At 32.5% G+C, this 13,200-nt stretch overlaps 1 protein-coding gene across 3 annotated transcripts in view; it reads left to right on the forward strand.

Moving 5' to 3' along the window:
• LOC113398142 (uncharacterized) overlaps window positions 1-12,575 on the forward strand; it is a 38,133-nt gene extending 25,558 nt beyond the window's left edge. For 2 of the 3 annotated variants that reach the window (XM_026636751.2, XM_026636750.2), the window contains 4 exons: window positions 8,936-9,100; window positions 10,553-10,644; window positions 11,341-11,491; window positions 11,757-12,574. In XM_026636751.2, coding sequence (XP_026492536.1) covers window positions 8,936-9,100; window positions 10,553-10,644; window positions 11,341-11,491; window positions 11,757-12,037 — 689 coding nt within the window. In that variant the 3' untranslated portion in view covers window positions 12,038-12,574. Of the gene's footprint in view, window positions 1-8,935; window positions 9,101-10,552; window positions 10,645-11,340; window positions 11,492-11,756 lie in introns of all 3 variants that reach the window. The other variant, XM_026636752.2, reaches the window with a different exon arrangement.
• Window positions 12,576-13,200: the final 625 nt, after the last annotated feature.

Consider the following 13,200-nt stretch of genomic DNA (forward strand, 5'->3'; position numbering starts at 1 on the left):
AAATATTTGTGTGTCGTGATTTGACTGCCTCGTGTAACTAATATCATTACAAGTCCCGTGGTCCTGAGTTCAAAACTCAGGTCGGGGAACTATAATACAAGGCCATTGAGGTCTATGTCAAGAAATTCTCAGTAGCAGCGTACATTCTGGTGCCTCTAAAAGAATGTAAATCCGTTCGTCCTGAGTCTGAACTCTTTCCGGTGAGAGAGAGAGATATCATCGGCTTAGGAGAGTATGGAATTGAGATAGCGCACCTATAGTTTACTGTAGGCAACTGATTTGCATTTGTATGCAATAAATTAAAATCTGTTAATCTAAATGTACGAAGTTGTAAGTTAAGATACAATCTGTATTTTTAAATATGTACATAAAACCATTTCGTAAATTTTAACATCAAATATAGTAAGCTCTGTAGAAATGTGAATTGTTTTTTAAACTGGCTCTAAACTTCTAAAGACATAACTTTATTAACGGAACTAAAAAACCTACTTTCAATCTATCCAAACATGAATATAAGTATTAATCAAATAAAATAGAAACGATTGTGATCTCTAACAAATTATTTAAATTTACGATCGTGTCTATACTTTCCGTAAATAATAAATTAAATTTAGCGAAAAAAATGCAAAATCATAACGACATAGATCCGACGCTTTCTAATTGACATGGCTAAACTGCAAATAAAATGCGATACAAGCGTGCTGTCCACAGTTGTATTTAGTTTCTATGAGAAAATCTTTTAGGATAATACTATACAATTCCCACATTATATTTAAACTGTAAGATCAACTGTCACTATATTTAATGATTTGAATTGTAGATTGCTATACAACTGTTTATTATACACTACTGTATATTACATTACGCCATTGTATTGGGTTGATGGTACAGCATATTTTTTTGTACATCTGTGACACGTTACTTTTGACGTTTGTAAATTAGGATTTCACAGTTATTTTTAAATTGGTCTTTATTAAAAAAAATTAAGTCTCCCGTCAAAAACATAAGCGTGGATTTAGTATTTGTTGATTTCCAGACAGGATATGTATAATTTTTATTCTGACTTTATTGACATATTCTGTATATCAATGGTGGAAAAAAGTAACTACTGAGTTTCTTGCCGGGTCTTTCACGGTTGAACCTACTTTCCATAAAAAAAAATGTCAGGAATCCTAACTCCACATGCAAGAGACATCATTATAAATCCAAGGTTGTGTTATATTGATAGTGAAAGGAGTGGTTTATATTCACGCTTGAGATACGAAAAGTGTCTGGTTATCTTTGTGCTATTTTCGGGATTCTGACAAGAAGTGTCACTGTCCGAAACTTTCAATAAATAATTATTATTGTTAATTTTTTGTTAATTTTGAATAAAATAATAATATGCTAGTCGAGAAGTAATTAAAAAGAGAAAGAACTGCTGTTTGTCAGTGCTCTATCATTGAACAATACTCCGGTTACAACTCGAAACTGTCATAAACCCCTAACCGCATTAGGAGTTAGTGCTTTAAGCGAAGTGGGTGTAATACTTGAACAATGTCATTGTTTAAACTATCTAGTCTTGTAATGCATTCATTGTTTTCAAAGCATCCTCAGTTTATACATTCCCAAGCGTTCACACTGTTTGATGGTGACATGTTTTATTTTACCAGTAGCTGTGTCGATGACCTACTAACAGTACAAATATATAATAGTAAAATACGGTATTGTACGGCAATAAAATAACAGCAAGGAATACAGGAAACAATTTACAAAAGGCGGCCTTATTGCATGAACACCAATATTTTCGAAACAACGTTTAGTACAGGACATCATATTTGACATACCAGTTTTCTACCGCAGCTTCGTTCGCATTTTAGTGGTTGGTCGTCAGGTATTAGGCATAAAAAGAAGCCTATCTCTTTTCTTAGAGTTCAAGCTTCATACCGAATTTCGTCAAATTCGGTTTAGTGGTTTGGCTATGTAAGATCATCAAATAGACAGACAGAGTTACTTTCGCATTTATAATATAGGTATAGATATGCGGCTGGGTGTATGGATGCTGTTCAATTTAAACTATTTAATTACGATACGGATAAATAACCTAAAAATTAGAAAATTCATAGTTTAAAAACTAAATTTAGACGAATATTCAATTTTTCGAGCTTCACGCGCATAATATTACTGCTCCGCTCCCGTTGTAGCGTAACTTTTCACAATAAACGGACTGATGGAAGAGTGCTTTTATTTGTTGTTTTTATTAACTTCCTTAAAGGTAAGGATTTTATTTAAAAAAGTGTTTTGTTAGAAAATATTTTTTTTGAGTAAGGTTTTAAAGTATATTACGTTACGACCTATGCAGGAACGTTAACTGACTATTTTTATATACAAATATTATACATGTGAAAGTAACTATGTCTGTCTGTTGCTCTTTCACTGCCAAACCAATGTACCGAATTTGACGAAATTTGAAGGATACTTCAACTTTTTTTCCTAACACATGACAATCGACCCCTAAAACGCGAGCGAAGCCGCGGGCGACAACTAATATGTTTATACGAAAATATAAATCAGAGTCAATGATAAGTAGTTTGAATAAGTGAAATCTTGACAGTACAAAATCTCCGATAAACCATGAAATTAAACAACATATCGAAGTTGTAAAGCCATTAAAAGATGTTTTAAGCGTTGGGAACGGACTACTAGTTTTTTTTGTAAATTATTCACATCAAATCTAACCATGGAACGTTTCGAATCGATTTTTGCTTATACTGGAATTATTTTTAATGTATGGAATATTTTTCCAAAATCAGAGAACTCAGCCTAGGTGCGAAACATTAACAGACGATATCAGTAATACGAAAAAGAGTATTTACTGATTTGCTCGAGAAATTCAAAATTTCGTAACCTTTCGAGGCTTTATACTTTGTAAGATGACCATTCTTAACTGCATTTAAGAGCCTTCGTGAATGTAGAATATCAGTATCAAAATATAAGCGTAAGGTTATATTTCTAATATCCAATTACTTGATTTGAAGTACATTTTGATTTCGAAAGATGACTTAAAAATTTATTCAAACAATAATCGTTTATACCGTATCGTAAATAGTGAAGGAACAATTGAAATGATGATGATGTCCACCTGATTGATTTTGGCCACGACAGCCATTCTCAATGGAGACTCCATTAAGTAACAGCGCAGAACATATTATATTGCACAAGTGTGTGCGTAAACATAACTGCAATATCTGTTCCACAATTCTCTTGACATGATGGGACTTCAAATCCAACACTACGTGAAAATAGTACAGGTGCAAGACCAACGGCTTTATATTCTTTTCGAGACATGGGATTGTACTCACTTCCAACTTCAGACTCCGGACGGCTTCAAAGATTTTTTGGCACAAACTTTTACCTCTGGATCTGCGTCCATATACGCTATCTTCCAAACCAAGAGGCAGTGAAAATCAAGTTATGATAGCGCATTAAAATACAATTACCTGCCACGGTATTGTCTCGTGACATATATGTCGGGTGCGGAGGAACGCGCGAGGCATTGTAACACCTACTGAACTAACAACAGGTGTTCCGCAGATTAGGGATTCGGTGCGAATTGTTTGTCTTATAAGGAATGACATTGTCTTGTCGATTGGATTTTACTATCCTTTTGGATTTCTCGACGCTTTTCCTTCCGTTTATTGTGACGTGTATGTTTTAAATTAATTTCCTTTCTTAAAATTTGGAACGCAGGTTTTTTTTATATGGCGTTTTATTTTATTTAAAACAAAAACGAACATAACGTAGTTTGGAAAACAAGAATATTTCTCCTATCAGATTTATACATAAAAGGGTAGAAATATTATTGATACAGGCATCCTATAGGATAATTAATAGTTACTATCTAATTAAACCATGCTTAAGTGGGAAGAAAATTCAACTCAACTCTGGTTTGATAGCACATTTTAAAAACTATCATGCTATGATAAGACTAACTGAATCTTTATGGATAATTTGAGGAAAATAAAATAGAAATTGCATATTTCTTCTTATTTTATTTTCAAGTGTTTTATTGCTCTAAAACTAAATGCCGTGGCTACCAAACAAAATAAAGAATATCGGTTGACGAACAAAGGATAAAAAAATATTGAGGTTTTTGTCTTTGCTTATTTATTTATATAAAGATAACTGACTGTCTCGACTTCGTCGGACTGAAATGAATATTTTATTTGCTTTCCGATCGCAGTGCAATCGGGTATCGGGTCCAATTTAAAACATCCAATCCAATCGTTTTGGAGAAGTTCAGTTACAGAATATGTATATATATATATAACGAGGGGTTAGGTTTCAACTCGTTATCAGACATAATGATAATCTTGTTATCAGACATATTTAGGTACTTATATTGTTTTTAGACGGTCTAAACTTTTTAATTTTTCTACTTTTATATGTGAAAAAAAAAGACCCGCTGAGTTTCTTTCGCCTGTTCTTCTCAGGTCAGGGTGTTTCCTTTTCCGAACCGGTGGTAGTGTTCAATTTGACTAACAATAAGTAAGTATAATGCTTCTATGTTGAATAAAGGAATTTGAGTTTGAGTTGTATATAATACACATTGTTTTTCTTATAAGATTATAATTTTATCTGAATGTATAATTTAATGAATCATCGATGTTGAATTTCATTGTTTTCACCAAATAATTACTATGCTAATATAAATTATTATTTATAATTACTTAGGTAATAATTTTCATAATCACACTGATAGAATATTTAATTACTTGAAATAACTGCAAAACGTCATGGACAAGTATGAGTCATCCGCTTGAGAAACGTGCCGCAATTTCATCTTACTGTTTTATATCAAACTGTTGAATGCTGAACTTAGATATCTTGTAAAGATAAGTTTTTAATTACAAGGTCATTCTAGAAGTTGAATCGAATTACGCGAAAAATCATCTCTTATAATAAAAATGTAAGATATTTTGTGGGTTTTTTTTTTGTAATACTCTCCGTGACTTATCTTATCATAAAGTAAATATATTTTCCATATTTTAACTATAGGTATATAGCAACGAATTATATAATAAACTCGCCACGCACACACAAGGGGTCGGAAAGCGGTGTAGATGACGGCATGAGAGATCGTCATTTGTTTATGTATTTATTTATTTAAAAAGGTACACTAACAATACATACATATTTAACACTAAATAAGACAAAATAGACTTGGTTATATCCACTGATAATATGTATATATAACGAGGTTTAAGGCTGGTAATTTTGTTCTAAAAGCACAAATTTGGTTCATGTAATAGATTTCGATATTTCATTATATTTAGCATACATGCGGTTAATAAGAAACTGAATCCCGGGGCCAGTTTCCGCGAAAGAGATATCAAAAAAATGTGAAAGAGTGATGAGACGCGATTGTATTTTGTTTGAGAGAATTTTAGTTTAATTTTATATCTAATGAGACACATACATATATGTATGCATGTTAGCTACCAGGTACTGTACATTATTTTATTTTAAATATATTATTATTTCACTGTAATGTATTCATATATTATGTTTATATCTGCCTTGTACACCCCTATTTCTTTCTATATATTTTTCTTTCCTCTACCCTAAGGTTGCCTGGAAGAGATCGCTGTTTAGCGATAAGGCCGCCTCTTGTGCATCTTTCTTAAATGTGATTCAACTTTATGTTTACTGGTGTACAATAAAGAGTATTTTGATTTGATTTGAGATGTCATGCCGTTTTCCGTCATGGCGTACGAGTCGCTCCTACTCCCAAACGTTCCAATAGATGTCTGACATGAAAATAAAATCTCAGTTATACATTTAACATCTGAACATAAATATTGGTTCACGTGCAATGTGAAGACCTGAGACACAATTACTTTAATGCAATTTTTCAATGTCATACCATTGTTACGTGATGAGTTGTTTTTTCGTGATGCCATTATAAACAAGGTAAACTTACCACGCATAATTTAATATAAAAATTGCTAGTCAACCTACCTTGTCCTATATGATACATGTTACATTATATAGCGTATCATTTTGCTTTATTTCATTGGGTCAAGAAATTCTCAGTATATCTCAGCTTACTTCGAAATTCCGGACTAACCCATTCCTCAAAAATAGAGGAAGCCTCCCCGAGGAGCGAGGAGTTCAATCTCTGTGTTTACACCCCCTTGCTTTGGACTCTTAAATCAATTTACCATTAAAATTACGTATTGGAAATATGTAATATTTAGACGATTCTATATTTTCAAACCATGGTGAGATGCTAGTATAAGGTGATGAGATCTGTGATAATAAATCGAAATGATAAATAGCATCCCTCTGAAAGATCAGGGCGTCTAACTTTCTGGTATTTGTAAAATTAAATATTTTTTGTGAAAAATGTCGAAAACGAGATACTCTGTAGATATCTCAAGGAAAAAAGAGACGCTGTCCAAAATATTATCCTGTGGTTGTACCCAAGACGCTGCCATGATAAATGAACTCGTAAGCGCCAGCTCCTGGGCCATCAGTTAGTATTTGGAATACATTCCTAAAATAAATATTACGTAAAAGTATAAATTAACTAATTACATAGCATATTCCGTAATTGAAAAAATTAAAGGCACGGCTAATTACAGAACATAAGTTGACACGATAACCATATACAAATTAATCTAAACATTAGTAGATATCGTGAGCCTTGGGAAATGCAAAATTATATATATTCACGGAAAATTTACATGTTGCAAATTACAAATAAATTAACGTAAAGATAGCCTATCCCACTCTTTTCTATGTTTCAATTATAGGACTAGATAAGGACAGAGCTACAATCGTTTAAAGGATATTGCAAAGAGTTTTGTCACAAGATATAGGTACATTTATAATGTTACTACTTGGATTGATGTCAAATAGTAAAAAACTCTTAGCCTTTATAGAAGTTGGCGAGATTGTACGACTAATCGCGCGAATCTCACAATCTTTTGGTGCAAATTGTTATTAGCGTTTATTGACTAAAGTTATAATTATAAGATTAAGCTGCTCCGAGCCGTTATCGCGTGAAACGTTCCTTCATCCTCCCTCGTGTGTCGTAGTGTGATGTTGGTCTAACATGTAAAATGGTACTCAGCGTTTGAAACAATTTGGATACTATATTATGTACTTAGTATCTGTAATAAATCAAATAAATTGTATGTCAATATTTCATAATAAGACTGAAACTAACGATTTATATTTAGCTTATAATGAAACCCGATATGACAAGATACACAGTTTAAACAATTAAATGTCAATAATGAAACCAAACAACTTTTTAAAAGAAGAACGTACGAAAGATAATTTTTATATTTTTTTAAATATTAATAATTTTTAAATGCTCATTATTTAAACTCATTTAGAAGTGCTACAGACTGCGATACAAAAAATATACTGATAAGATCATGTCTTTCTAACATAGCTCAGGGCATATTTTAGTGCACATGTTTATGTGCAGGCGACAAAGGTGCACATGTACATGCTCTTAATTCGATGAAACGGCGATCGACTGGAAAACGGCCAGACGTAGGTCCAAAAGCTTTTCGTGTTTGGCGTGGCACGGGATTGCAAACTATCTCAACTTCTAAATTCCACTGATACGGATATTTTTTTGGCATATATAAAAATAGCCTTTTGTTCTATTACGGTTATTATATAGCAACTGTTGCTATCAAATATTTGTTACGGATTGATAAATGTTGCAGTCGATAAATCAGTATTATGGAGTATTATGATATTGCATAGGTCCATAATACTGATTTATATTTATTTGATTTGATTTGATTTCATTTGGTATCATCAACAGTTGCTATGCTATAACCGTAATGGCACCACTGGTCAATCCAGTATCTACTACTGAGGACATCGGGATGTACAGCTTTACTTTACAAGTATCATTTACAAGTCATTATATATTTCATACTACGGATCGGCTCAATTATTTTCTAAAACTAATCTAGCGATAGAATTTATTTTCCAAAAAATCTAAATACATATCTCAATACAATGCAAACACATTTCGTATGCGTGAACGTAACTCCTCAGGATACGCGGTCGCATAACTTGAAAAGTTGTGAGTAAGAGGAAAGTTCTGTTCGAATGAGTCAGTCTATTCAGAATCTATCAGTCACTAGTTCTATCTGTTCAGAGAAACATCCGGTTTTTAATTTTTTATAATAAACAATAATAATACTTAGTCAGCTTATATTAAATAATTAAAGTCGAAATATTTATTCAATATCGAACTATATAAAGCGTTAGACTTGCTTGTTGCTTGTCAAAAATTTTACCGGCTTGGTAAGGATCACTTTAGACCTGGGAAAAGGTGGTTTTTAATCTAATTAAATTACACACTTTTATGATACGGTTAATAACATAATATTTTTCAAGTCGTTCGTTTCGTACACAAGTATCATTTAGTATATAAACTTTTCCTAATATATCCTAATGTACATATATGTATATTCTAACGCTTAACACCAATGTTATAATACAGCCGGTGTAACTATTAGGCACAAGGGACATAACATCTTAATTTCCAAAGGATGTACATTGGTTTTGTAAATGGTACATAGGTATTTCTTACCGTGTCAAAGTCATTGGAGGTTCTGGCCGCCTATCATCTACCAACCTATTTTTAATAAAATAGTTCTATATTATCAGTCGTAAAATTTATATTTTCTAATTATTATTGAACGTCGTTATTAATTTTTTACAAGTAAATCTAAATGCATTAAAAAATAATACAATCTTTAAAGGTTATCTTTGAAGCATGAAGAGATTTTGCCATTGATGCATAACAAATGAAGTATCCGTTTAAGCTATTGGTACTTATTGATGTGTTAAATATAAATATTACCAATCGAAAACGGTATTTAATGACTGACTCTAAAAAAACTGTTTTTGTTCTCAGCGGCGGTGTATATATCAGGAGTTGTGGCGTCGGTCGGTGTTTCCGTCTTGGGAGTATTTTGCATACTGTCGGTACTGCAACTGGCCATGATATCTTCGAAGGAGAAAGTCGGTTTCAAGTACACGCATCTCGTTCTGACGAAGCTGGCTTTGGCACTTCTAGCAAGTAAGTGTATTTTAAACAAAATCATTGTAAAAATAATAGTTATCATTTAAGCTATACATTTGACTGCTCCGATGTCCTCTAGATATTGCGTCAGGACCAGAAAAATGTAATTTATTTATCATCGATATATTCGCATGAGTCCTGGAGTCTGGATGTGCAGTTTTATTACGGGTCGCAAGTAAAACCGTTCGTCCTGCGCCTGAAATCTTTCCGGTCTTGTATTTCTGTCTCCATTGGATTATAAAAGTGGGGAAACGTAGTGCACTTGTATATATATACACACAGGGTTATTGGTAATTCGACGTATTCCCGTCAGGAGGTGATAGGGGTGATTAGTGATAGCATGAATTTACAGAAAGCAACACTTCTTTCAGCATCCTCTTCGTAAATAACGTGCACAGGATTAAAATGATAATACAAAATATCTTAATTGTAACTTAGCTACTGAACTGTTTATTTATCTAAATTTTATTATAAATTTGTATTAAGTAAGTTAAGTAAATAAGTAAGTTTTTTTACATTGGTTATTATTTTAAATCAATTTTGTGGGAATTTTAAAGAGCGACCTTTAGTACGAATTCGGTCATGTTCGAATACGAATTTCCACCAGCGTCCTTTCTGATCATTTTATTTCGGTTGCTTTGAAATAAATTCCTAGTTTTTATACATCGGAAAGCTAAGTAAACGATTATGTTTTTAAAATAATCTGCAGAACAAGTTTCATAATGATTTTTTTGTTTTTCAGACATATTTGAGGGAAAATAATAAAAAATATATTGAAATAATATCGTTTTCTGTCTCGCATTTTTAAATTTGGACCGATAATTATTGTTTAAATATTGAAAAATATCCAGTGTTTAATGGTTTTTATAAATCAGAAGAAAAAAATAAATTTTAATTGATACCTTTTTTTTAATAAATTTGTGAAGTTGCAATTTTGACTTATTTTGAAAAAATCTAAAAAACGTGATAACTCAAAAACGGTTCACTTTTGCATTATGCATATGGGGGTTAAAATTATCGCAAATAATCACCCCTATCACCTCCTAACGGGAATACGTCGAATTACCAATAACCCTGTATACTATTATATGGCCTGACCAGATGGCTAGTATCTCTTGTATGGTCTCCGTGGATATCATCGATACATTAACTATCGATCGATTCATTATCATCACTTAAGTATGTGCCGATTTATCGAGGAGTTTAATATAATTTTACAAACAAATCTTTAAATTTTGAAGTGAAATTGGAAATTGTCTCGAAACTTTTCGGAGAACTAATACTCACTATTAATGCTTACGTAATTACGTTTTCATAAGTATAACTAATTTTTTTGATAAATTGTGTATTTTATATATTGGAATTTAATTAAAAAAAACTACTAATAGACCATAATCGAGGCAATTATAAATTGACAATTGATATCAAATTGTCTTTTTTATTTTCTAGCGTTACTGTCCATAGCAGCAGCTGGGCTGTTCGCTGTGCAGGGCGATGACAGGGGATTTTATCTCGTTAGAGGCGAAGCTTTCTATGTACAGGTATAATTATCTTGTAATATTGTAAATTACTAAGAGTATATTGTTACAAGGTCATCATTCGCTAGATGAACGTTTTTTGGAGCGATAATTACTGGATTTTTTCACAAATATTTATATTTCTTTTTCCTTTTTTTAATGCGATAGAGGGTTTCCAAGTAATTACTATCAGTAATAATTCTTGGTACAGTTTTATTTCTTATTCAGAAAGTTATTCGGCTGAGCTGGTCCACTGGAGTCAAACACGTGAATCTTAAACAAAGTTTGCGCTTTCAAACCCGCGCAAGCACCACAGAATATACATGTGCTAAATGTGTGTTTATCATCTTTCGCTCGGCGGTGAAGGAAAACGTCGTGTTAAAATATTTGCCACATGGGTGACTGAGCCAGTGTAACAGGTACAAAGGACATAAGATCTACCAACTCGCATTGGAGAAAGTCCTCAAAAGAGGAGAGGAGGTCATAGACTGGCAGTCTGACAATAACAGGCTGATGCTTTAATACTGTAAAAAGAAAGATGAAATTTCATTCATCTCAAATAAGTATCACTGTAACAGTATCGCACTTACTCTATAAGTAAATAAACATTTTTGTATTAAAATACTTATAAGAAAATTATCTCATAAGAAGTCTAATCAGCACGATAATTTATTATATTTCATAAAATTAAATGACAATTTTTTTCCTATAAATTTTCAGATAGTTAGCATAGTAATAAACTCAGCGTTATTTATTATGTCGTTGTACGACACACTGTTTTCTCGTCGAGTTGGGGGTGACCCAACGAATCCACTGGGTGAGGTAGAAGACAGCACTACGATTAATAATCCAGGGTTTAAAGAAGGAAGAGGTAAATATATTATAAATCTTTAAATATTTTATTACCACACAAGCTATATCAAGCGAAATGAGTGGTGACCACTTACCATCAGGTGGCCCATTTGCTCGTCCGCCTACAGATATCATAAACAAAAAAACACTAAAACTGTTTTTGAACAATCTCGTGACATAACTATATTACAATAATTTAAATATATATTATAATACAATGTCTCCTCGCTTCGTCTGTCTTTCTATATATAAATAATTTAACACTTTATTAAAAATATTTTCAGGTATATCAATGACAGATGCCTCTGGGAAGCCGTACAGCACAAATGGTCATGGCAGTGTAGCGTCTATGAATACAACAGCGACAACGTTAACTGGTCTATCTGACGCCAGTACAATAACGAGGTCGCCTCTTCGATCATCATTGAAGAAACCGAGGCCACGAGAAGGTGAACCAGGGGGTATGGGCAAATGGAACCATGGTTACTCAAATAATTCACCCCCACTTAACAGAAATGGGAGTCAGAAAAAGGTACGCATACAAACGCATAGCACTGAAGTGTAATGGACTATCGCTGTATATTTCTATACAAATATTTTAAGACTAAAAGCACCGTCCTATATAAACACCGTTTTTTACTGCTTGAGTAATATGTAATGTGCGAAAGAGATAGGTGTATACAATGTCATTGTGCGTGAAAGAGACGCACTGATTTTTGTTAATATTTATCTGCTGTGCAAGAAGATGACTATATAACCTGCTTAAAGGGACTCGTTGATATTAATCGAGCTGTATAAAGATATTTATTATACAGCGTGTTTTCATCTAATAGAATCTAAGTTATATTAGCACAATTCATTGATGATATTGGATGCAATTAAATAAATAATTACATTTTTTTGATTCAAAATATATAAGGAAAATAATTTATCTCTTGAGGATATTAAAATTTTATTCATAAGGAAAAATAACTAACCTAAAATAATTATTATAAGAATTTTTTTATACAATTTATTCTATTTAATGAAATCACATTTACACACACAGACATATATTGAACTAAGACAATTTTATAACAACAATAAAGTAAAAAAAGTTAATTCATTAAGAAGATTTATTAATATACAAAAAAGATCTGAAAATAGCTACAAATTAATCTACCACTTAAATTATATGGATTTCAATTGCCAAACCAATTCGCACACGATCTGAACGGGATACGACCTTTTGCTAGTGAAACAGTGAGACACGAGGTACGCCGCTATTGGTAACGTCGGCAAACTCTACTTCGACGCTCGTGAGACTTTTATATGTTGCCGATTAAATTGACATAATGACTGTAACTTTTTTAAAGCCTCTCATACACTCATACATATACACCTTTGATTATTTATATGCCTGGATAGACTACCCAAGCTGTGTTATATATTTGGATAGACTGTCGAGGTGAGAACGCGTCGAATAAAATAGTATCCAACAGTTGGTCGATAAGTACACTAGTAAAGTAGTATCACTTTTGGTGAGTTTCAAGCGTAGATGTCACACAAAAATAATAAAGTTGGGTCGTTTGTTTTAGTAATTTTTAGTTGTCTTGATATATAAATAATCTATGATACATAGATTATTACACAGACATCTGCAAGAACCACGTCCTACTTTGGTGTTGCCAGAGTCGCATAGTATTTGTTTAGAAATTCTTTGCTAACCCTCCTTCACTCCATAGATGT

The sequence above is a fragment of the Vanessa tameamea genome, chromosome 22 (genome assembly GCF_037043105.1).
Source record: "Vanessa tameamea isolate UH-Manoa-2023 chromosome 22, ilVanTame1 primary haplotype, whole genome shotgun sequence".
Taxonomy (NCBI): domain Eukaryota; kingdom Metazoa; phylum Arthropoda; class Insecta; order Lepidoptera; family Nymphalidae; genus Vanessa; species Vanessa tameamea.